General features: G+C 37.0%; 1 protein-coding gene across 1 annotated transcript in view; it reads right to left on the bottom strand.

Moving 5' to 3' along the window:
* Positions 1-1667: 1667 nt before the first annotated feature.
* pcm (pacman) overlaps positions 1668-23078 on the bottom strand; it is a 31517-nt gene continuing 10106 nt past the window's right edge. The window contains 13 exon segments of the mRNA XM_067092252.1: positions 1668-9131; positions 9617-9700; positions 11615-11794; positions 12420-12610; positions 14483-14603; positions 15450-15639; positions 16111-16166; positions 16168-16299; positions 17157-17320; positions 18045-18165; positions 19750-19951; positions 21284-21480; positions 22606-22773. Coding sequence (XP_066948353.1) covers positions 8091-9131; positions 9617-9700; positions 11615-11794; positions 12420-12610; positions 14483-14603; positions 15450-15639; positions 16111-16166; positions 16168-16299; positions 17157-17320; positions 18045-18165; positions 19750-19951; positions 21284-21480; positions 22606-22773 — 2847 coding nt within the window. The 3' untranslated portion in view covers positions 1668-8090.

Raw genomic sequence — 23078 nt, forward strand, 5'->3', positions numbered from 1 at the left:
AAGGACTGACCAAAGCTTCCACTGAAGACGATAGAAATAATTTTATTTTTTACTTTACAACGGATTTTTAGGTTTATAAATCATCCAAAATCTCTTTATTCTGTCAAAATACTATAACATACAATACTTAATATGATACAATATCTTAATTATCGTAAACCACAACAAGACATATTTATCATTTATAGAGAACGCTTTCATGAACGGCCATATTTTGCAGATTTAATCAAGTAAGTTTGGTATTTCCTATGCCTTTGTAACTATATTTTTTTTATTCTGTTCTGCAACTCTTTCTATATTTACTGTTGTTTTTTTCCAAATGCATTTTGCTATAAAGCATTACACTGAATGAAATAGTTTATCATTATTTATAGTTGCCTTGTTGTTTATGAATATAGAATGTATATGTGAAAACGGCTTTACACATAAATATGTACGTACGTACATTTTGATATATATACTGTCTGTACTGTCTATATGTATATAATAAGCATGTGTGTGTGTGTGTGTGTGTGTGTGTGTGTGTGTTTTATAGACAGTAGTAAAAAATATGAATGGTGCAATTGTTTGTAAAAGTTTTCTTCCGCGCAGGTGTATGGAAAAGTTGTGTCGTGGAAAATACGGAATTAACGTCAGATTCAGCAGTTAAAATATAAATATGACAATAACTATTGTTTTTCGCTTCCTCTAGAGCCACCATTAACTCGTCAATTTATCAGTGATTCAGCTATATTTGCTTTGAAGACTTTGGAATACAAAATGGAAGACGAAATATGTCTCCTTTACTAATTTCCTATTTCAAGTTTCCACAGGTTTTGCATAGCAACACAAGTTTCAAAGCTTTCCCACAAAAAAAATTTCAATAAAGTAAAATAGAAATACAAAAGCATAACAATTGAATTAATTACCTTCAAATTTCGTGTTGCAATCCAGTGTTTCTGAATTGAATTGAATAAAGAATTTAGAACAAAGGCCAGGCGCTGGGGGGGGGGACCTATGACGTCATTCAACGCTGGAAAAGAAAATGAGCGTAGTTAGGTTTGAAAGATGTTACTGGAACAGGGGAAAACCTCACAGTTGCACTGTGAAATAATTGTTGGGTGAGGGTGGATGGCAAGATGGAATATGATATGAATGGAGGTACAGTAAAAGAAATGAAGGGGTTGCAGGGGTCGAAGGGACGCTGCAAAGAACTTAGGGGTCTATTGTTATTGAACAAGCCTGCAGTGGGGGCTAACATGCTATTAGTCTGCAGCCAAGGCAGAACAACACCAACAGCTATTAGTCTAGTAGTAAAATATTGCTTGATAAATGGAATGGCAGAGAATATAAAATTTAGGACAAAGGCCAAGCGTTGGGACCGATGAGGTCATTCATCACTTAAACGGAAATTGACTTTAAAACTGCACTATGAAACAACATTAAGAGGGTGAAAGATGAGATGGAAGAAAGAGAATATGAACAGAGATACAGTAAAGGGAATGATGGGAATTACAGTTAGGGGCAAAGGGACGCTGCAAAGACCCTTAAGTAATGCCTACAGTGGACTGCGCGAGGTACACTGACAGCAACAAACCCCCCATTAGATTCATCTTGGCTTTGCAAACCAACAAAAATTCATGCAAAAAAACTGAATTCAGAGGGATGGGGAAAAAAGACTTCACAAATTATCTAAGATCTTTTATTTCATACAAGAGCATCCAGTCAACAGGGCCCTGTTCACAGATACTCGTAACTAGAGATGAAATAAAACATATTCAGCAACAAAACGTAACGAAAAAAAATCTGTATTCATCAGTCATCTGCAGACAAGATTTTTACAAGAGTCCTTCAGTTTTAACGTGTCATAATGACGAGTTGTTTACAAACAGCCTAATCCTATTCACTGAATATTACACAGTAATTATAATCGTACCACAAGAAACCTTTTACCTGCATTTCATTTGTTGGTGCAGCGTAATATATTCACTCGAAATGTTCTACACGCCAGTACGATATTATTATTATTACTATTTCAGTAGATGAAACCTATTCACATGGAACAAGCACGCAGGGGTCACCGACTTGAAATTTAAGTTTCCAAAGAATGTTGGTTTCAACATCCCACCGCAGACCCCACACTGCAGCAGTAACTGATCATGAGACACAGAGCCCGTGACTTTTCATCGCCCCGGGGGAGACGCGAACCCACGGCATCTGAGTGGCGTGCCACGAAACTAACCACTAAACCTTGACGTGCTCTTTCAAACAAGTGCATTCACTTTTCAAAACCAGTGCGAATCAATTCATCCGTCATGAGTACCACAGATATAAAAAGCTAGTTATGATTATAATCTACAATATAGGCTACGAAAAGAAGATAGGAATCCCACTGGTAACCGCAATTCCATAATCACTTCTTCTCGACAACGGTAACACCCAGATATCGGCCATTAATAAGTGTATAGTAAAAAAAAAATTGCAAAACCATACGTAATTCATAAAGAACAAGAGGTTAATTATCTTTACAAAAATGGCGCCTCCTTCAGCAGAGAAGCTAACGTACTCTCAACATGACTAGGCTGGAAAAACACACCTAAACTAATGAACACAGCAGTCAGCAGGCACAGATTCAGGAAAAACAAGTATGGTTCACGACAATTAGGGGCTTCGGAAGTTCAAACTTGGTGCAAATGTTCTTTTTTTTGTTAGGCCGAATGTCGTCAGTCTTATTTCACAGTCAGCTATCTTACTATTTTTCATTTATCTTTCGTAGTTTATTTTTCACTTTTCATATTTTTATCTTCCATATACTGAGACCCTTGGCGTTGTAGAAGATCATTCTGCCTAGTGATGTCCACTAAAATCTGCAGTTGATTCCAATATTGTATCTTGTAGTTCAGTCAAAGCTTACAATCAGAGATATTGCAATGACTGGTGATTTTTAAAGGAAAACAGTTTGTCGCAACGTGGCAACTTTTTCAACGGCACTGACAATAACGATAACGTTACATCAAACGTATCAAAATGTTCATTTTGTGCTCTGGTACAGCCCAACAGAACAGAATCACATAGCGCCACAAAATAATTGCAAACGATAAAAATATCTCAGTACAGACACCACCCTACTTAAGTACTGTACATTCAACTTGCGAGCATTCAGATATAAACAAATGGGTTCGCAAATTAATATTGTGTTCCGAGCTTTCCCCTTTGCCACCCAAGTTCAAATTTTGTTTTGTACTCCATTCGGTACATACTGTACTGTATGTACATTGTATTGTAAGTTGAAAAAACTTACAGTAGTGTTGAGTACAGTGACCAACTTACAAAACAATCCAGCATACAAACGGCCGTCCAGAATCTTAACTCATTTGAAAGTAGAGTGGCGTCTGTACCTAAAGTTGCAAATACCTTCATTTCTTAAAGCAAGTTCATTTTATGCATGCAATACAATACACTCCTTAACTCCTTTCTCAGGGAGATTACCAATTGCATCCACATGACATCTAACTCTCAGAATTCTCTCCACAACCTCACTTCTAGAATGATGTCTTTTGCTTGAACAAAATATATGAGACCAGCAAAATTCATAAAGATGGTAAGACAATTCCGTTTGACGTTTTATAGCAATGATTATTTCGTAGCAAAAACTGACATTGCTGTCTTTACTCATTAGATAACGTTGCATAACCTCTGCACGCAGAAATGTAATAATGAACATTCATTTTAAAGGAGCTATGAATCATGAACAACGTTTATTTCATGAATATTGCAAGTGGTTAAAAATATGTAATACACAGAAACTTGCCAAAGTGGATTTTCACAGCAATAAGAAATACATCTGCACTATCTACACAGGATAGAAAAACTCATTCATTTAAGAATTATTTTAAAAAAACATCAGACTCAGCGACATGGTCAAAACATTCGGACAATAAAAATCAAAGCAACCCTAGAATCACACCACTGGATGTGTCAGTGTGCTTGCATCGTATTAAAGATCAATATCAGATCAATACAATTAAAATTAATCTGAAGGAAAGAAATAAATTCAGGCTAATGAAGTCATTCAGCGCTGAAAGGGTAGCCGATTCTAAAGGTGTAACAGGAGGAAAACCTCACAGTTGCAATATGAAACAATTTAATAGTTAGGAGACGGTGGAAAGTAAGACAGAAGAAAGATAATATGAACAGACGTACCACAAACGGAATGAAAGGAGTTGTAGCTATGGTCTGAAGGAACGCTGCAAAGAACCTTAAGTAATGCCTAGAGTGCACTGCATGAGGTGCACTGATGGTACCACCCCCTGAGGGGTACACGCTTGAAGCTGGAATAAGGGGTTCCAAAAACGAGTGGCAGATACAACTCTAATCACGCACAAACACACACAAGGAGTATGTGTTTCTGTTGTACGAGAAAAGCAGCGAATTCGTCCACATTTCAAATAACTTAAAGAATAAGCACTTATCTCTGGGATATACATTACAGGAATTAATTCAATAAACACTGAAATTGCTGAAAATTATACAAAATACAAAGCTATGAAGATTACTGAACAGAGAAGCAAGACACTTTCTTGTGCATAGCTGGCAAAATATTGCTGGAACCAGACAGTCAGACAAACAAAATTTGAAAAGCAAGATTTTAGCTGAGAGCTCCTGGTTTCACAGTTCATTGCCTTATGAAACTGGCAGAAAGTTTTCTGTAATATAAAACAAATGAAGGTGTGCAACATCTTCACTAGTTTAAGGACAGTAAAGCTCATTTTAGATAATTTTTTCAAGAACAAAAACAGACCCATGTAAATTATCTTATACATTAAGAAGTCCTAATGATTCCTCACAGATCTCATTGCTTCGACTTTGGCTACAAATGATAAACAAAGATAACCAGCGTCTAACACCCTGCAGTGATATTTTCAACTTGGAGTTAACTTCACAATGTAATTCACCTTTTACTGAACATGTCTCAGAGGGAAGTCATGTGTTTACAATGTATTTCTTTTAGTGTCCACATTATCTCAAGATGTTATTGACAATATCAAATTCATTCTTTCCATTTCAACTGGTCCAGCCTTCAAAAATACATTCAGAAATTGGTAGTGTGGAAACAACAGGGCAACTTCATGTTTTGTGTTGAAAAGCTGATAAAATCTCACATTTTTAAAATAAGCTGTGGTTTTCCTAGGTATACAACAAGATCTTTTTATATAGGAGTAGCTCTTAGTAGGGCAAGTTGGAATTGGTCGTGGAAAATTGGTAACAAGGTAGTTAGCTGGTGGTAGGTGGGTGGTGACTTCTCAAAATGGCTTCCCGAGATATTGTCCAGACTGGACAAAAATCAGATTGTTTCGGACAAAATCAAAATTCAAAATTCAGAATACAATTTCTGCCTAATATTTACTATTTCTATCACCATTCCGAAGTCAAAATATAAAACGAGTCACTGTAAACTAAGAAGTGTCTATAAATACTTATGGATTGAGTTGATGCAATATTCTCAAGTTTAGTCATATGTATTTACTTGTACATACATATGTTTCAGTAATTTTTGTTTCAGTATTATTTTCACATTTGATGGAAATGTATGTCACCCATCCATGTGGACAATGTTGTTGAACTGGCTGTTGGTATGTGACAAAGCAATCACAATAATGTTAGTCAACTAACCTGAATGACATTCCCCAAGAATGCAACTAACTAGAAAAAGTTTCTGGATTGCATTGGTCACCCAGCCCCTCCCCAAAGAAGAAGGAATTATTGGAACCAAAAGGGGAAGGCTATTCAAAAATGAAAAGTTGGTGCTAATGGGTAGCAGCGCCATAATCTCGATATGTCAATCTATGTCCGTTTTTGCGTTCGATCATTTCCTTATCGGTACTTCCACTCATCCTCTTTCTTTCTTGCTACATGTTTGGTCCTATTTCCAACTCTTTGCATTTTCTTTCTCATTCATTATTCATTATCAGAAACCTTCTACCTCTCTCTCTCTCTCTCTCCCTCTCTCTCATAATTAATTTTGCACTGAACATTTACTATCCAAAAATAGCATTATTAAGCACCATCCACCGTAACAATCACACACAGAAAAACCATTGCTCTAAGCACGGTTAATTACTGGCCATGAAACGACCAAAGCATAAACAAAATCCTACCTCTTTCTCAATAAGACAAAAATATAAATTGCAAAACAAGATGGGTACAATTTAAGGTGTGGCCACATTAAAATACTGAAAAATCGGCTACACAAACAGGTGAATCTGATTTAGTTAGAGCACATGTCATTTATAAAAGTTACCTTTTTAGAATCCTAATTGAGATGGGAGAGAATTCAAATTATTCTAAAATTTACACCACCTTAATATAATTCATGAAAAAACTATCATATATCTGACAACTTAAAGATGGAAAGTTTCAAAGGAGCTTCAAAAGCATTTCAATCAACTGAATTTCAACACTTTTGAATTTTAACACTTTTGTTGGAGTTCACATTTTATATCTCAAACTGCTGACAATACTGTAGTTCTGCTGTGAAAACAGAGGCATTAGAGAGTTACAAGAACTGATTAGTTTTACTAAAATGACAAAACAATTCCCACACCAAAGGGAGGTTGGAAACCATTGGTATAGACATTATTGCAAAGTTCCTTCCTTAAATCTCAAATGCTTCACTCAGAGCTGTTGTGATGTTCGAGGCTGATTGTAGAAGTTCTGATTATAGAGAACAATGAATACTGAAATTATAGTGTTCAATGCAGGGAGAATTTTATATTCATGGGTTAAATACATCTATTAAGAGTGAAAATGGCAGTGCTGTAAGGTTTACAGATTATTTCTCTCAGCAAGTAATACCAACATGACACATTCAATACACAACTGGTGATATGGCTTATACAATAAGGGATAAGAATTATAAAAATCCCATGAATGTTAAAAACCAATTTTTGGATACAATTACAACATTACATACCTCCCCATCTTTAATTTTACAGTGAAGAACACCGTACATCTTCAATATTGTATCATGAATTCAGAACAATGTTGGGAAATTTCAGCCTTACAACTCAATTCTTGGGAGGTTACAAGATGAAACCACTGCAACTCAAATTTCAGCAGAAAACAATTAGAATGCAAATACACCATCAAGCAATTTGTAACTCCTGACATCATTCTAAAAATATAAGATCAATTCACGGAAATTTCTTTTAAATGCATACTTTTTCTAAAATAAATGACAACTGCCAATGAGGCCTGGACTTGAAAAATTCCCCCACTTGGATGTTGAGAAACTGATATGAGCAACAACAATGAAACAGACTTTGAGAAGTAGGTTACAAGAAGGCAATCATGTGTCTCTCCTTTTGGCTGCGTCCTTTTGTAAACATATTTTTCAGACAGCAGTTGATATGCACATCTATATTCCAACTACACAAATTTCCAGAGCCGTCCAAACTAATGTTATAAAATGCATCTTGCATAATGTCATATCTGTGACTCTGTTCTCAGGAACAGTCAAGAATACAAAAAGTAGATTGTCGTCTGACTGCAAGAAGGTACTTGGGATCAATGTCTTGTTAACCTTGGCGGTAAACATACAATATTGATAATGGTCACAATATGAAAACTCAGCTACTACACACATTTCTTTAATTAGAAAAAACCTAGAACATCAGCACCACAAAGTTTGAAAAAAAAAAAAAAGACACTTTTGCACTTCATGGATGAAAGTTACACATTTCAAGAACACACTGACTTAAAAGCCACGAAATTCTTAAAATATGGAAAAAGTGTAAAGCCAGTCAATCCAATCAAAACACTTGGCAGTGTGACACTTGCCATTTCCCACAAACTGCTGCTTACTGATGCTCTTGTACATTATTTAACAATAAAATCTAAGTTTAAACTTTCCTAGAAACATGAACTATTTCTCTGCTCTGAGGCCTTGGGGTTTCCTAAATATGAAATATGGACTTCAATATGAAGGATCTCGTTGTATTTCAGTTAATTAAAATAAAGTCATCCACACAAAAATATCTTTTTTTACATGTCAGTAGTTTACACCGATTACATGACCACACTTATAAAACCAGTCGTGAACAACTTCACGCCTATGTGTCTTCCATGAAGGGCTGACCAAAATTGACGGCGAGTCTGCTGCGCACTTTTCTCCGCGGTTTGTTGCCATTCCCGTTGGGATGCTGGATATGCCTTTGAGTCTGTTGTGCCTGAGGCCTCTCCACATCTGCCGAGATCGAACTTTGCCCTTCGGCGGCAGGTACCGGCCTCCCCGGCTCCTCAGACGCGTTGGGCTTGGGCTTGCGCGGCGTTCGGTTACGGATGACCTGAGTGGGAACGAACGCCGACTTCACCGGGGAATCGTCTTTATGAGCGGCGTTCTCCGCACCTTGTCTGTGGGGTTGTTGTTGAGTCGGCTTCAGCATGGACAAAAGATCGGCACTCAACTGTTGTGCTAAGGACTGGTCCTGAGCCTGAGTGGCGCAAGCTCTGGCTCCCCTGAATATGTCCTCCACCGACACCTCCGTTCTCCCGTTGTCCGATTTACTGGCTTCCCTCCCTCCAGGGAAGTGCGCCGCATTTGACGGCCCTCGACCCTGGGCAGGCCGTGCATCTCCGTGCTCGTTGTCTTCCCGCTGGATCTGAGACCAGATATTTTCGTACAACTGAATTCCCTGTGGCTGCTGCCCTATGAAGCCTCTTCCCCTACCTCTGCCAGCGTGTGGTGTTTGGCCATACGCACCAGCTGGCACTCTTCCAAAGTTCGCAGGTATTGCCTCAGTGCCAAAACCATACTGGGGTGTGTATATAATACTATTACTTTCACAATCTACAACCTTACTGAAGTACTTAGGACGGATGAAACCCTGCCTGTCTCCAGTGCAGGATATTTGCTGTTCATTGACTCTGTAAAACTTGATGCCATCATCGAGCGCCTTCTTAATGTCTATGAAAATGAGCAGCTGGAATGCTTTGGGTCCCGGTTTGATCTTCGGAACGTACGAAAAGCACACAATATAAATATGGCCCGGTATTCTACCAATGCCTTGTTGGTGAATTTTGTTCCACAGGGCATAGTACGTTCCAAAGACGACACACTCGACTTCCCTGGCAGAACGAACCTCAGCCATTCCCTGAAAAATGCAGTACAGTGAAATGAGTGTCTTTGGTGAATGCAAACTGACTTCACATAGTGTATGCATTACTTAAATTATAATTACATAAAGGAACAACTATTTCACAACATATAGAGTACTTATGACAAGGCTTGGGGATTGGAGACGGCATGTTCTGACTTTCCCATGAAAAATTCATACATTCATTGCTCTTGATATGTTCATGGCAAATATTTACATCAAGAATAAATTATGCTCATTATTCCTGCTAAAAAGAAAACGGTGATACACCTCACAAGACCTTAATTAAAAGAGGAGACTGATACTCAACAGACATACACTCTAGTGGTCTATGTACACTACAGTACAGTACTTATAACACTACGAGCAAATTCATCAAGTGGCAAAACTGATACCTGCTGACCAAAATGATTTAACTCTCTCTTTACTTCTGGTCCGCCATTTGCAATGTCTGGACAACGTGCTTTAGTCAGTGAACTCACATAAAGGCCTGATGGATTTGGTAACTGATTGGGGTCTGGAGGCTGAGGGCTTGCTATGTCGAACCCTTGGTTATTCTTTGGAGGCTGAAAGAAGAGGAAAAGGAGCGAATAGAATACAGACTTTAGGCCAAAGGTCATTCACCGCTGAAAGGGAAATTGACAGCAAGAAGGTCGGAAAGGTGTAACAGGAGGAAAACCTCACAGTTGCACTAAGAAACAATTGTTAGTGAGGGTGAAAAGTCCGGTGGAAGAAAGAGACTATGAACGGAGGTGCAGTGAAAGGAATGAAAGAGGTTGCAGCTAGGGGCCGAAGGGACGCTGCAAAGACCCTTAGGTAATGCCTGCAGTGCACCACGTGAGGCGCGCTGATGGCACAACCCCCCTATGGGGGAAATAAGAGGAAAAGAACTTAACTGAGGTACAGTAAACCCCCTGTATTCACGTTCTCACGATTCGCGAACTCACGCATTCGCGGGTTTCTCTGTGGAACGTATCTACCCATTATTCGCGGAAAATTCGCCCATTCGCGGTATTTTTCACCAAGAAATATTCACTAATTACTATATTTTCATATAATTTTCATGAATAAATGCACTTTTTGTGATGAAACTATTACAATACTGAGGTATAAGCATTTTTACAAGGTCTTTCTTGTGTTTAAACTATCAAAATGGGCAGTTCTAAGTGTTTTTAGAGGGGTTTTAAGTATTTGCGGATTTTAGCTATTCGCAGGGGGGGGGGTGCGGTACGCATCCCCTGCGAATACGGGGGGTTCACTGTATGATCTAAAAAATACAAGAGTTGAATTTCTGTCCTTGGGAGAGATGGTCATTTTATCAAATTCTTCAACCAGCAGCCTTCTTTTCCACATTTTGACGTATTTATCAACAATCTCTGACTCGCATACAGCCAATCCCCGTTTTACAACAGTGGTTCCGTTCCTACACCGTGTAGTAAGCCAAAAATCATCGTAAGCCAAGACATCATCGAAAATCATAAGAAAACCTTACAAAACCTCACTTTTAATCATTAGGGTGTCTTGAAAACGATATAACCTGCATTTTTATCGAGTTTTTCATCAAAAAGACCTCCAAATTTTGATTATTCTGCCGTTTAAGAGCCACATTCCTTCCGTCATATTGGCATCGTAAGCATTTGTAACCCCATAACATGCGTCGTAAACCAGGAAATAATTTCTGATGAATATATATGAAAAGCATTGCAAGCTCGGAACGTCGTACGTCGAACCCGTCATAACCCGGGGACTGCCTGTATTCCCTTTTTCCCTATGTACAACCTCTCCATAATTCAGAATAATTTCTATATGAAAAAAATAATCAGTACAGTAATAAAGTTACACAAGATGAGTGCTACTTATTCATCTGCAAAAATGAAAAACTGGTCTTCAAATCTTATCAACAATATCTTCGCTACTTTCTACTGTATTAATTCCTATCATTTGCAAGATTATTATAACCACATTTGTTAAGGAAGATGAATGAATGAAGGTCACAATAAATCCAACAAAATCATGGCACAAAGAAGAAATATTATAGGGAACTATGTCCACAGTTCTGACATCACAAGAAGTCCTTTGTCATAACAACCACTACAAAAAAAAAAAAAAAACATCCAAAATTCTCACCATAAAAATAGAGAAGAATAAAAATGAAAAATAAATGCAACATTGCGCAACTATTCTGTGAAATCAATAGTTAAGCAAAGTCCAGGATATGAAAAAGAAAATGTACAGAGTGAAATACAATTTTACGTAACGGAAACACTAATATCAAGAACTCTCTATTTAAGCTTACAATTTGTTTTGGTCACAAAATGCTAATGCTCCATTTTGTTTTTTCTTTAAAAGTCTAAATATTCCAGTTATTGTGTTCTTAAAGTGCAAATTACAGTATCTCCTTTCCTTACTGCAGTGAAGTCTGGTCTGTGATAAGAAAAGTAACCAACATCAATGATGAAAAAACAAAAATCGAGGCTTACCGTACAGCTATAGCCCTGGCCTCTGTTGAAGTTGCCCTGAGGAGACTGATATGAATTGTGTTGCTGACTAGCGTGAGGAGAAAAGCCTTGTCTCTCTGCTTGCGATTGAGAGTGATGATTATAATGATAGTTCTGGTCCTGGCGATTATTGTTCCACGCGGAAGGTCTGGGCTCTTCAGGCTGAAAGTGTTTAATGTCAATTTGAGAAACTTTGCCATTATAGTTTTCAACTTTAACCCTTACAGGCCCGGCTAAAATATATATTAAGAACACCCGTAGACCGGGCAAACTTTAAGGTTGGCCAATTAAAAAAAACACATCAATGGAAAGAGGAAGATATGCAAATGCTCATGGTATAAGAAAAAAATTATAAAATATTTTCCGTACCTTCCACATGAAGTTGAAAGTGAATATTTCCAACCATGTGCGTGGCCTCTTTTCCAAAACAATCGTAAAATTATGCTAATTTTACCAAGCTATACATGTTTCTTATAATAACTTTTCTATTTCATTTTTTAAAATTATAACTACAGCTCACACAATATCATAACAAATAAGAACTAAAATCAGTAGCAAATTCTGAGTATAGTTATGGTGAAATATTTACGAGACGTACTGAGACTGGGGAGATGCAGTACCTTTTAGTGAGGTATACATGTTTTTTCTCACCAGAGGCAGTCCGTTTCTCACTTCAGAGCTATTATTATGCCTCACATGATCATGCCCGTCCAGTAAGGGTTAAATTTGTTCGGTTTTAAATGATTCCAGGCGTTGAACAATATATAAACAAAAAAGCATATCTAACCCTCATATTTCCGTTGGCACTGCCAGTGGAATTATGTCGACTTCCATGCGACAAGTTGATCAGCGAAGCTGAATGAAGCCTGTAGCAATGTTTAGCGGTCGCTGGCCCTGCGAAAGTCAAGCCTTCCTCAAACGCCTCATCGAATAATATATCGTACAAGACATCTGCTTCCTTGTCCGCTGGATGTATGCCTGAGAATTGGAAACGGACTATAAAATTTAGGCCCAAGGGCAAGCACTGGGACCTAAGAGGCCATTCAGCGCTGAAACTAATGCTGCAACAATTGCTTGGAGCGGATGGAAAGTAAGACGGATGAAAGAGAATATGAAAGCAGGCATAGTAAAATGAATGAAAGGGGCTGCAGCTAGTGGCTGAGGGAATGCTGCAAAGAAACTTTAGTATTGCCTACAGTGCACCCTATATCTCAGAGCATCACAAGTTAATTGGTCAACTTGCAACATTAAAATGTGTAAATTGCAACAGATCCCAACAATGTCAAAAACAGTCTTTAATATACAAAATAAATTAAAGAAAAAGTGATGAAAAGTTAAGTATAAAAATATTGCAAAAAAGCCTCCCATATTGATAAATATATGGTAAATAAACCAACACAGTTAGAAATAGGCAAAAAATAAAACTACCACATACTACCATAAATATAAAAATTAAATCCATATGATTGGAATTATTAAAAAACAATAAACCCAATATTGTTAGAAATGACGAATACAGAATGAAAAACACTCCAATTGAATGAAAATGACCATATTTTTGGTCCCTAACAAAATGCAGGCTTACAATAAAGAAAAACAATTTGTGCAATATTAAAAGATGAAGTTGTTTCCTGATGAGTGGAAGGGTTAAATTTTCTTAAAGTTGAGTGAGTCCCTGCTAAGGATTATCATTATTATTATTATTATTATTATTATTATTACCAACCAATACTGTACTTAAAAACAAATTACGTTCCGGACGGCAGTTTGTATGTTAAATTGTTTAAACGTTGGTTACTGTGCTCTTCATACCTATTTAAGTACTGTATGACATAAAATCAATACAGGAATGTACATTTTTTCATCCTAAAACATAACACACTGTACATGCAGTACTGTGTGTACAGAATAGGCACGCACAACAAAATTCGAACTAACGGGTGCCAAAGGGAGCCCTCTGAACACAATTTTAGTTTGCGATCCCATTTGTTTGTATCTAAATGTTTGTAAGTTGAATGTTAATAAGTAGGGTGATGTCTGTATCATTATTATTATCATTATATTATCATTACTGTATTATTGAATAAAATGGCTGCATTTTGTGAACTGATTTTATACAGTGTTTTCTCAACTCTTCTAATAATTCGCTTTTCCTGCACATCAATATTAGTCAATAATTGTCCAATGTTCATATTTCGATGGACAAAACAGCGTATTTCTTACAGCAGAACAAAAATATAAAGAATTTCTGCTGTAAGAAATAGGCTGTTTCATCCACTGAAATATGAACACTGGACAATTATTGACAAATATTCATGTGCAGGAAAAGCAAATTATTAGAAGAATTGAGAAAACTCAGTGTAAAATCAACTCGCAAAATGCAGCCATTTTATTCGACAAAACTTGCCTTAAAGAGGGTCATCATCATCATCATCATCATCACCATCTTATCATTATTATTATTCAGAAGTTAACCTAATAATATGGAAACAGGCCTGCAGGGGCCATTGATCTGAAATTACAGTTTCTAAAGAATATGGTGTTTGTGTGAAAGAAGTAACAAAAGGTAATAGGGAATAAAGAAATAAGAAATCACTCATTTGAAAAGAAAAAATAAATTAGCAAATTAATAAATAAATAGATAAAAATGTAAGTAAATTAATGGGCCTAGAGTTCCCCCAAAACATCATCCAGATCAATGAGGTCTTACTATATGCTCCATTTAATGTGCAAAAACTTTCGAAACAGGAAAACAACACTTAACGTTACATACAAATCAAACTGGCTCCAAAAACGAAGCTTATTTTCATTCTCAAAACTATTCAAAAGAACCAAAATGAATCCTCTCACCTATCACAGTCCCCGTGGCACCGAGGGGAACTGAAAATCCCTCCCTGCAGTTCGTCACTCTGTCGAACAATTTGTACGTGACAGAGGGATCGGGGGGCGTGCTTCCCTGGAGTGGGTTGGGCTGCAAGAATATTGAAAATTAAGTCTCCCTGTTCAAAGCGGCTTTATTTTCTAAAATTTATCAGGTCGTAGATAAACTTCAAACACTACCTTTATAACCTCGGCCTGTGGTCATACTCTAATCTTAACATAAATAACTTAGCATAATTGTGATATAAATAACTTCCTATGAGGGGCAAATTTCACTTTTTGAAGGCGAAACAAAATATTTTATTATTATTATTATTATTATTATTATTATATTATTATTATTATTCAGAAGATAAACCCCTATTCGTATGGAACAAGCCAACAGGGGCCATTGCCTTGAAATTTAAACTTCCAAAGAATACAGTCCCCATTTGAATGAGGTTACAGAGGATAACAGGAAATCAAGAACAGATCTGTTACTAGAAAAAAAAAAGATAAATTATTAAATTAATAGATAAAAATATAAATAAAGAAAATGCACAAAAAGATACAATACTGCAACAAAGTTACCACTACATAACAATTCAAGGTTTACTTTCACAGCAAAAAAAACTGTAGCAAGGAAAAGACAAAACATTTTGTTTCATGCGTACAAACAAAGTACTTTTACTAATGCCAATGCGTTAGTAAAGGTGACAGCCCCACAACCAAATTACTGGTAAAACAATCAAAGCAGTAATTAAAATATGCAAGACAATCTCTTATAAAAACAGGTAGTCTGAGAGCATTATCTGTTAATTCAATATTATAATTTGACACTTATTTAATTTCACAACTGATCCAACATACTGGCATTAGCAAAGTATTAGGTTAGTCACTGAAATTTTCAACAATTCTTAAATCACACTAAATAGCCATAAACTACACAGTATAGTACCTTGAACAGCAAGTGAGGCCGAACTTGCATTTTCATAGACGTGGCCAAGACTGTCGATACCTTGTCAACTTCCTCCACAATCCTCGTCACGACAGCCTCATCCAGACAAGGGGTACCACACTTCTGACGCATCGCTTTGGCAAAGTCCGATTCTTTCAGCCACGTTGTCAACTCTGCTACGCGCTCTTTGCTAGAGAGGGGAATAGAGAATAGAAGATTATAGAATTTAGACCAAAGGTAAAACGCTAGGATCTGTGAGGTCATTCAGCGCTGAAATGGAAACTGACCGTCAAAAAGTTTGAAAGGTGTAACAGGAGGAAAACTTCACAGTTGCACTGTGAGTCAATTGTTAGGAGAGGGTGGAAAATAAGATGGAAGAAAGAGAATATGTATGGAGGTACAGTCAAAGGAATGAAAGGGGTTGCAGCTAGGGGCAGACGGGGTGCTGTAAAGAACCTTCAAGTAGCATCTACAGTGCAACATATGAGGTGTACTGATGGCACTAACTGCCTACAGGGGAGAGAGGAAGAGAGGAAGACTTTCAGAGAGAAAAAACTACAAATCCACACCAAAACGTTCCTAAACAATCGAAAGGGAAGTGGAATTTTCAAAGCTTACATAAGATAGTAAAAAGATCTGAGCCATTATTCAAGACACTTACTACTGTTCCTGGCCAAATACTTCATCCTGGAAAAAGATATCCTTTTCCCCCTTCTGCTCCTGCCAGGTGGTCGAAGATCTCTGGAAACTTGGACTGGTATTCAATGATGGTTTCGACAGTCTTCGGAGAGTATAACCAAATAGTCTTTGCTCCGTTAGCGTCCAGCACTTTTCGGGTATAACCAACGACCTGCAAGATAAGCAGACTTTGAAAAAACGCTTCAAGCAAAGTGAAGAGTAAAAAGACCAAATTTGGTAATCGTGACAAATCTAATTCTTGGCTAAGAAGTGTATATAATATTCACTTAGTGATTACCAATAACAGTTTCAGTAAGACTTCATCCCATTTCCTGCTATGCCCACACTGACGAGGGGAATACTGCCCCGGAACTTTTAGAAACCTTAATAAATGGAAATGAAACTCTTAACACTTTTGCTTATTTGTGATAATCTTACTAAATGGTCTGTACTTGAATGACACATATCTTAATCTTTAAACAAATTTTTCACATCTTCATGATACATCCTTCATCTAGTTACAGTATATACTATTTTCAAATACAACAGAGGGTATAAAGGCATTTCACCTACTCATACTTTGTAATATTAAAAGACTACACTTATCGTAAGCCCTATCTTTGCAAGTAAAACTGTCAAGATTTCTGTATATTTAAATATACTGTAATAAACATCAAAACCACTGTTTTGGGATGTTTATAAGACTTCTACATGCCTTCACAATATAACAAACATAGTATGTTCTTTATAGAATGGTAAATAAAACCACTGTAGACTGTAGATTTGAAGTGACAAGAAGCAATATTATCTAAGGCAACCATTCTAATAATTCTACTTCCATGACATATATTAGTGCCAATTAAAATTTCCATACTGCTCTTATTACCTGTAGTTAAAGAGAGCAGAATATGGAATTTAGGCCTATGGCCAAGCGCTGGAACCTACGAGGTAATTCAGCACTGAAAAGGAAATTGACAGTACAAAGGTCTGAAAGGTGTAGCAAGGACACCTCTGACTGAGAGCACTCACCTCTTCACTCTTTTTGTTGTTCTTCAGATTTAGTCCAATGTTCAGTCTGTTCTTCATGTCCAACTCGCCTGGGTTGTCCGCCGAAGGTGGCAGCAGGAAGACTGTGCCAGTTAACCGGGCCAATAAATGAGTGGATATGCCCACCTTCTGTCCCGCGATGTACCCTAAAACCACCATGATTAGTAGACTTTTACAACGTGTATAATCAGTCAAACAGAAATGAATAGAAAGGGAAACTGAGAGTAAAAGATATGAAATGTGTAGCAGGAGGAATATCACAGCTGCACTATAAAACAGTTGTTAGGAGAGGGTGGAAAGTAGGATGGAAGAAAGTGAATATGAAAGGAGGTACGGTAAAAGGAATGAAAGGGGTTGCAGCTATGGGCCAGAGGGACACTGCAAAGAACCTTAAGTGCTGCCTAATCAGTCAAACAATTTGAAATTTACAGGATATTGTGGGGGTCAATGTATAAATATCGTAAACACAAACCAAGATCAGTCCCTACTCTGTTTAGCCCTACTGAAAATATCTTCATGACACTCTACGCAGTCTCGATAAACACATAGAGTAATTCTTGAAACAATTTTTGCTTCAACCATACAAACCTTATTACATAACAGGATGTCTTTCCTGAACAATAAAGTTACATATACTGTATAAGAGGTAGTAAAATAGCTTATTACTTACATTAAGTCTAAATAAAAATTGACAAAATAATGGTACTTCATGAATCTAAATCCTTATTACACAACTGGATGTCTTTCCTTAACAATAAAAGGGTTTACACGTACAACAAATATGATAAAGAAGCTTTTCTTCTAAACAAGCCTGAATGAAAAAGTTTGAAACAAGTCTGGATGAAAAAGTGACAAAACAAATTTTCCTACCCGGCATATATTTCATGTCAAGTTCGTCCTGTTTCTTCCTCATGGCATCGAAGTTTGGCTCTTTGAGGACAGTCATGACAACCCGGATCCTCCCTTTGTGACTTGGGTTGATCTCGATCACCTGAAAAGCAGACAGGAAATGCAAAGATATGTTCTTATTGCCACAATGGATAAATTTATGCTTTGCTAAGAAATTCACAATTTCGTGATAAAAAGTTTGTGTAATAAAAATCTGCAATTATATAGTAAACTGTATTACTATGTAAAAGACAAAAGCAAAGACTTTTGAACACCTACCGGTGTTTACGTTAAAATATCTAACGTAAACACTGAGGAGGAACACCATTCAGGTGTTCGAAAGTCTTCACTTTTGTCTTTTACATAGTAAAGTAATACAGTTTACTATATACTTGTGGATTTCTATTACACAACTTATGTCTTGATGCTTCAAATTCCATTGTACATGGATTCTGCTTCAGGTTCTTCCAGTAAATCAAGCTCAATGTGTGTAAATTTTTCTGGCATCAAGCTCAACACTACTTAGTTTGCTGGGAGTTTTATCTTGGCTTCAACTAAAATGTGGAACAGTTTGCCTAGTGGAGCTGTGGAGTCTTCTGATCTCCGAACTATTAAGCGAGAAGCAAATTCATTCCTGCTTTCTGCTAACCTCTCCTGAATTCAGGTTTACTGATTTTAAATTCTATTCCCTTATATTTACTTCCCTATCGCCTTTCCCTATAAATTATTTCTCTGTACAGGTTCATTTCCCTTTGGAGTCCTCTTGGGTTTATCATAATCTGTCGACTCTGTCCGTAAGGGTTTTCAGTTGAAGATTTACAGGGCAGAAAGAAATGAATGGAAAAACCAACACTAATAATAAAAATTGCCTTCATTATCTAAAACAAAATTAGGCACTGGCATTAAAGATAAACTTAAAATCCAAATTAACAATATCACTTGTACGAATGCTATGAAATCTCATGAAACAAGGAATGCCAAGGTATCTGTGGGTAAAATTCCACTCCTGGGTATAATTCATTTTCCTTTCTCTCCAGTATACAGAAATTTATTCTGCATGCAACGAAACAATAACAAAAAATTTTTTTACAATAGTTTTCCCTTAAAGGTCAAAATCAACTTAGTCAAGTCCTGCAGAGTAAATAACAGAAAACAAATTTGGACAAGAAAAAAGCTACTGTAAAAAACTATGTTTATAGTGAATAAATATACAATCGACCCCCAGTATTCGCAGGGGGATGCCTATTTTGATAGTTCAAAACACCAAAAACCCTCTAAAAATGCTTATACGTGAATATTTTAATAGTTTTATCACAAAAAGTTCATTCAGTCACAAAAATGATATGAAAATACAGTATTTTGTGAATATTTCCCTATGAAAAATACAGCGAATATGCGAATTTTCCGTGAATAATGTGTATATATGTTCCACAGAGAAATCCGCGAATAAGTGAAGCCGCGAATAGGCAGGGGTCGACTGTAACACGATTTGCTAGTCTCTTTTTTCTTAACCAATCAAGACAACATGAAGTTGTGTATTTTTATTACTGGACATAAACTATTCATTCTGGGATACCACTACAAATGAAAGCTTAAGTATCTATTTCATTAACAGCCATAAACATAATATGGAAATTGCAAATTACTTTACCAGAAAGTTTCTAAAGAGTTAATTCTACATGCTTACCTCTCCCAAACTACCATAACAAGGTTGCCCAAGCATAAACACTTTGGTTCGCGGTGCAAAGAACTCCAGCACGCTGATGTGCTCTCTGTATCCCGGGTCGTGAACTGCGATATCTCTCACTACGGTCTGGTAGGCATAAGGCTGAATGATATTCGACCAGGATTTCTCCAGAGTAATTCTTCCGTTTGGAGTTGGCACATACCTTTGGAGGGAAAAACAAAGGTTCAGTCAGCATAACTTTAGGAATGGAATGGAATATAATATTTTGGCCAAAGGCCATGCACTGGGACCTTTGAGGTCATTCAGTACTGCAAGAGAAATTGGGAGTAAGATTTTAAATGCGTAATAGGAGGGAAACCACAAAGTTGTATTATGGAACAATTGTTAGGAGAGGGTGGAAAGTAAGATGGAAGAAAGAGAATGTGTCTCATTTTTTAACACAAAACGTTTTATAAATATCTATAAATACTAATTTTTCAACACAAAACGATTTTCACACAAACCTAACAATCATATGTACAACTATTATTGAATGACCTTTAGACTCGGTAATATTTTGTCTGAAATATCTATATATACTGATTTTACAAAATAAAACTTTGTCTTTTCATACAAACCCCTCAATCGTGTATGACAATTTTTTTAATGACCTTCAGACTCTGTCTGACACAGTGAAAAAAGAAGCTTTCTCACAGCACTTGTAGCCACCTGGATACTCAAGCATTTTGCAATTTTGCAATCACTTTCCTCATTTGAACAGTACTTGATGGTCACAAAAAATGAGGAAGGTGATTGACAGGTACCTGATGGTCCAGGTGAAACAGGTTCTGTAAGACTCATATTCCTTGTCTGTCCCTTACAAGACTGTTGAATTTGGGGACATCAAAGTCCAAACATGTTGACATGTACATGATAGATGGAGTTACAATGAAACAAACACAATGTACGACCCCTTTGCAACAACCAGAGAACTTCAAATAAATAATTACTTTAGTTAAAAAAACCATACCATACTCAGGAACTTTTGACTAAGTGTCTGGAGTTGGCACTTGGAATTCTACAAATTGCCGACAAGTGGAAGTTTGCAACTTGTTGACACTGAATTTTGCAGCTTTTGACACTCAGAATTTTGCAACTTGACATTTGGAATTTTGCAACCTGTTGACACTTGGAATTTTGCAACTTGTTGACACTCGGAGTTTTGTAACTAGACACAAGGAATTTTGCAACTTGCTGATGCTTAGAATTTTGCAACTTGCTGAAACTGAATTTTGCAACTTGTCGACACTGAATTTTGCAACTTGTTGACATTTGGGTCTTGCAACTTGTTGATACTTGGAATTTTGCAACTCACTGACATAGAATTTGCAAAATGTTTGTATGAACAGTAGCCACAAGAAATAGGTAAAAATGTTTTTTAAGGGTTCCTGGGCCAAGCATGGTTATTTTGGAGAGAGAGAGAGAGAGAGAGAGAGAGAGAGAGAGAGAGAGAGAGAGAGAGAGAGAGAGAGAGAGAGAGAGAGAAACTCCATACCTCCTTCCAGTCATTGCTTTCGCATACACCAGAATTTCCGTGTTCCCGACATTGATCCCCCACCGGTCGTGATAGTGGGTTGCAATGCTATTCCTAGAGACAATGGTTTCCTCTATCCTATACCCTTCCAACACCTCGGCACGCAGTTCCCCATTCACCCGATAATACTTGTCCGACATTGACGCCACGGCTGTGACCTGGAAACAAGATACTTTCAATACTCAAACTGCGAGAGACAAAACCACCCTCCTGACGAACAAGTTACGTTCCAGACAGACATTCATATGTTGAATTGCTCGCAAGTTGGTTACTGTACTCTTCACGCATATCTAAGCACAGGGTGATGTAAAGTCAATACAGTATGGTACTGAAAGGTTTTTCACCCTAAACTCCAATACTCTGTATATATGTACTGTATCTTACAGAGTACTTTATTAATACGAATGATACATAAAATCTGAACTTACAGGTGGCAAAAGGAAGCACTCTGAACACAATTTTAATTTGCAATCCCATTTGTTCATGTCTGTGAATGTTCGTATGTCAAATGTTTGTCAGTAGGGTGGTGTCTCAAATCTGAATCACTGAATCTTGGCAACTTAAAGAAAAGTGGATCTATGTCATAAATGATAAGCAAGCCTTTACTTTCAAATAACAGATTGAGGTTTTTATTATCATAAAGTAGCTTTACAAGATCACAAATTCACTTTTCTAGTCTTATAATGACAGCCAAGTAATGGTATGTAAAAGTAAACAATATTACACAGATTCAAATTACTCCAGAAGGTTAATTTTGACTCATCAAAAAGCAAACCCAATAAAAATAGTACTATATCTCTGAGATGGAACCAAATTTTAATTTAACCATGACCAGTTATCTGCCTACACATAATCAGATACTGTATACTTGCTATACATTCAACCAAAAAAATTTATGCACTTTACAAAACAGTTTAAAATAAAATGTTTGCCCTTTTTATTCACTACTTTATGGTTCTCAGCTACTCGCAAATCTCCAGATTATATGAATGCCTTGACTTGCCAAACTATCGCAGAAAAACCTACCACAGGCTGAGATCTAGGTTGCAACCAGTAACTCTACATAGGCATACTTGCCTAACCAGATTCACTTTTTGTGAAATTGTGAAATGTCTTGATATGCATAAAACGATGATTTCTCAAAAGCAACCCACTGCTTATTGCACTACATCGTATTTTTGTTTTCTACCTCTCACGCTGTCAAAGCCTCAACGATAAAACAACACTTATTTATGAAAAATTCTATTAAAAAGTAACACGGGACTCAAAGAGGCATCGCTCACCTTGGCTTCGACTAAGTGTGGCCACGATACAAAAAGGGTTTTACCAAGCAACTGGTTGGCAAGGTCTTTCAAATCCGGCTTAGTGTCCTGTTCAGTGATGTCCAAGATGAAGTTCTCGCCACGGCTATTCTGCTGGAACACCTTCACTGCTTCCTTTCCTATGTGGAACTGGAAAAAACAACACAAAATGAGTTTAAAGGTAACACACGGCTGGCTATTTGCTGTTTACAGAAATCGGATTATCAACAGACAGTAAGAAGTGATTTTGGGATAATGTCCAAAGACCATAGCACCTGGTCCTAAATCCAGGTCTACATGTTGCATACAATCTTTCGTATTTGGTCTTATTAACGTACACTTATTTTTACACTTCACTCCTAAGCTTAATTATGAAAGGCTAACAAACATAAAACTTCTGATTTTATGACACATGGAAGACTACCAATATGTAAAAACTATTCAAACCAAACTAA

The sequence above is a fragment of the Macrobrachium rosenbergii genome, chromosome 48 (genome assembly GCF_040412425.1).
Source record: "Macrobrachium rosenbergii isolate ZJJX-2024 chromosome 48, ASM4041242v1, whole genome shotgun sequence".
Lineage (NCBI taxonomy): Eukaryota > Metazoa > Arthropoda > Malacostraca > Decapoda > Palaemonidae > Macrobrachium > Macrobrachium rosenbergii.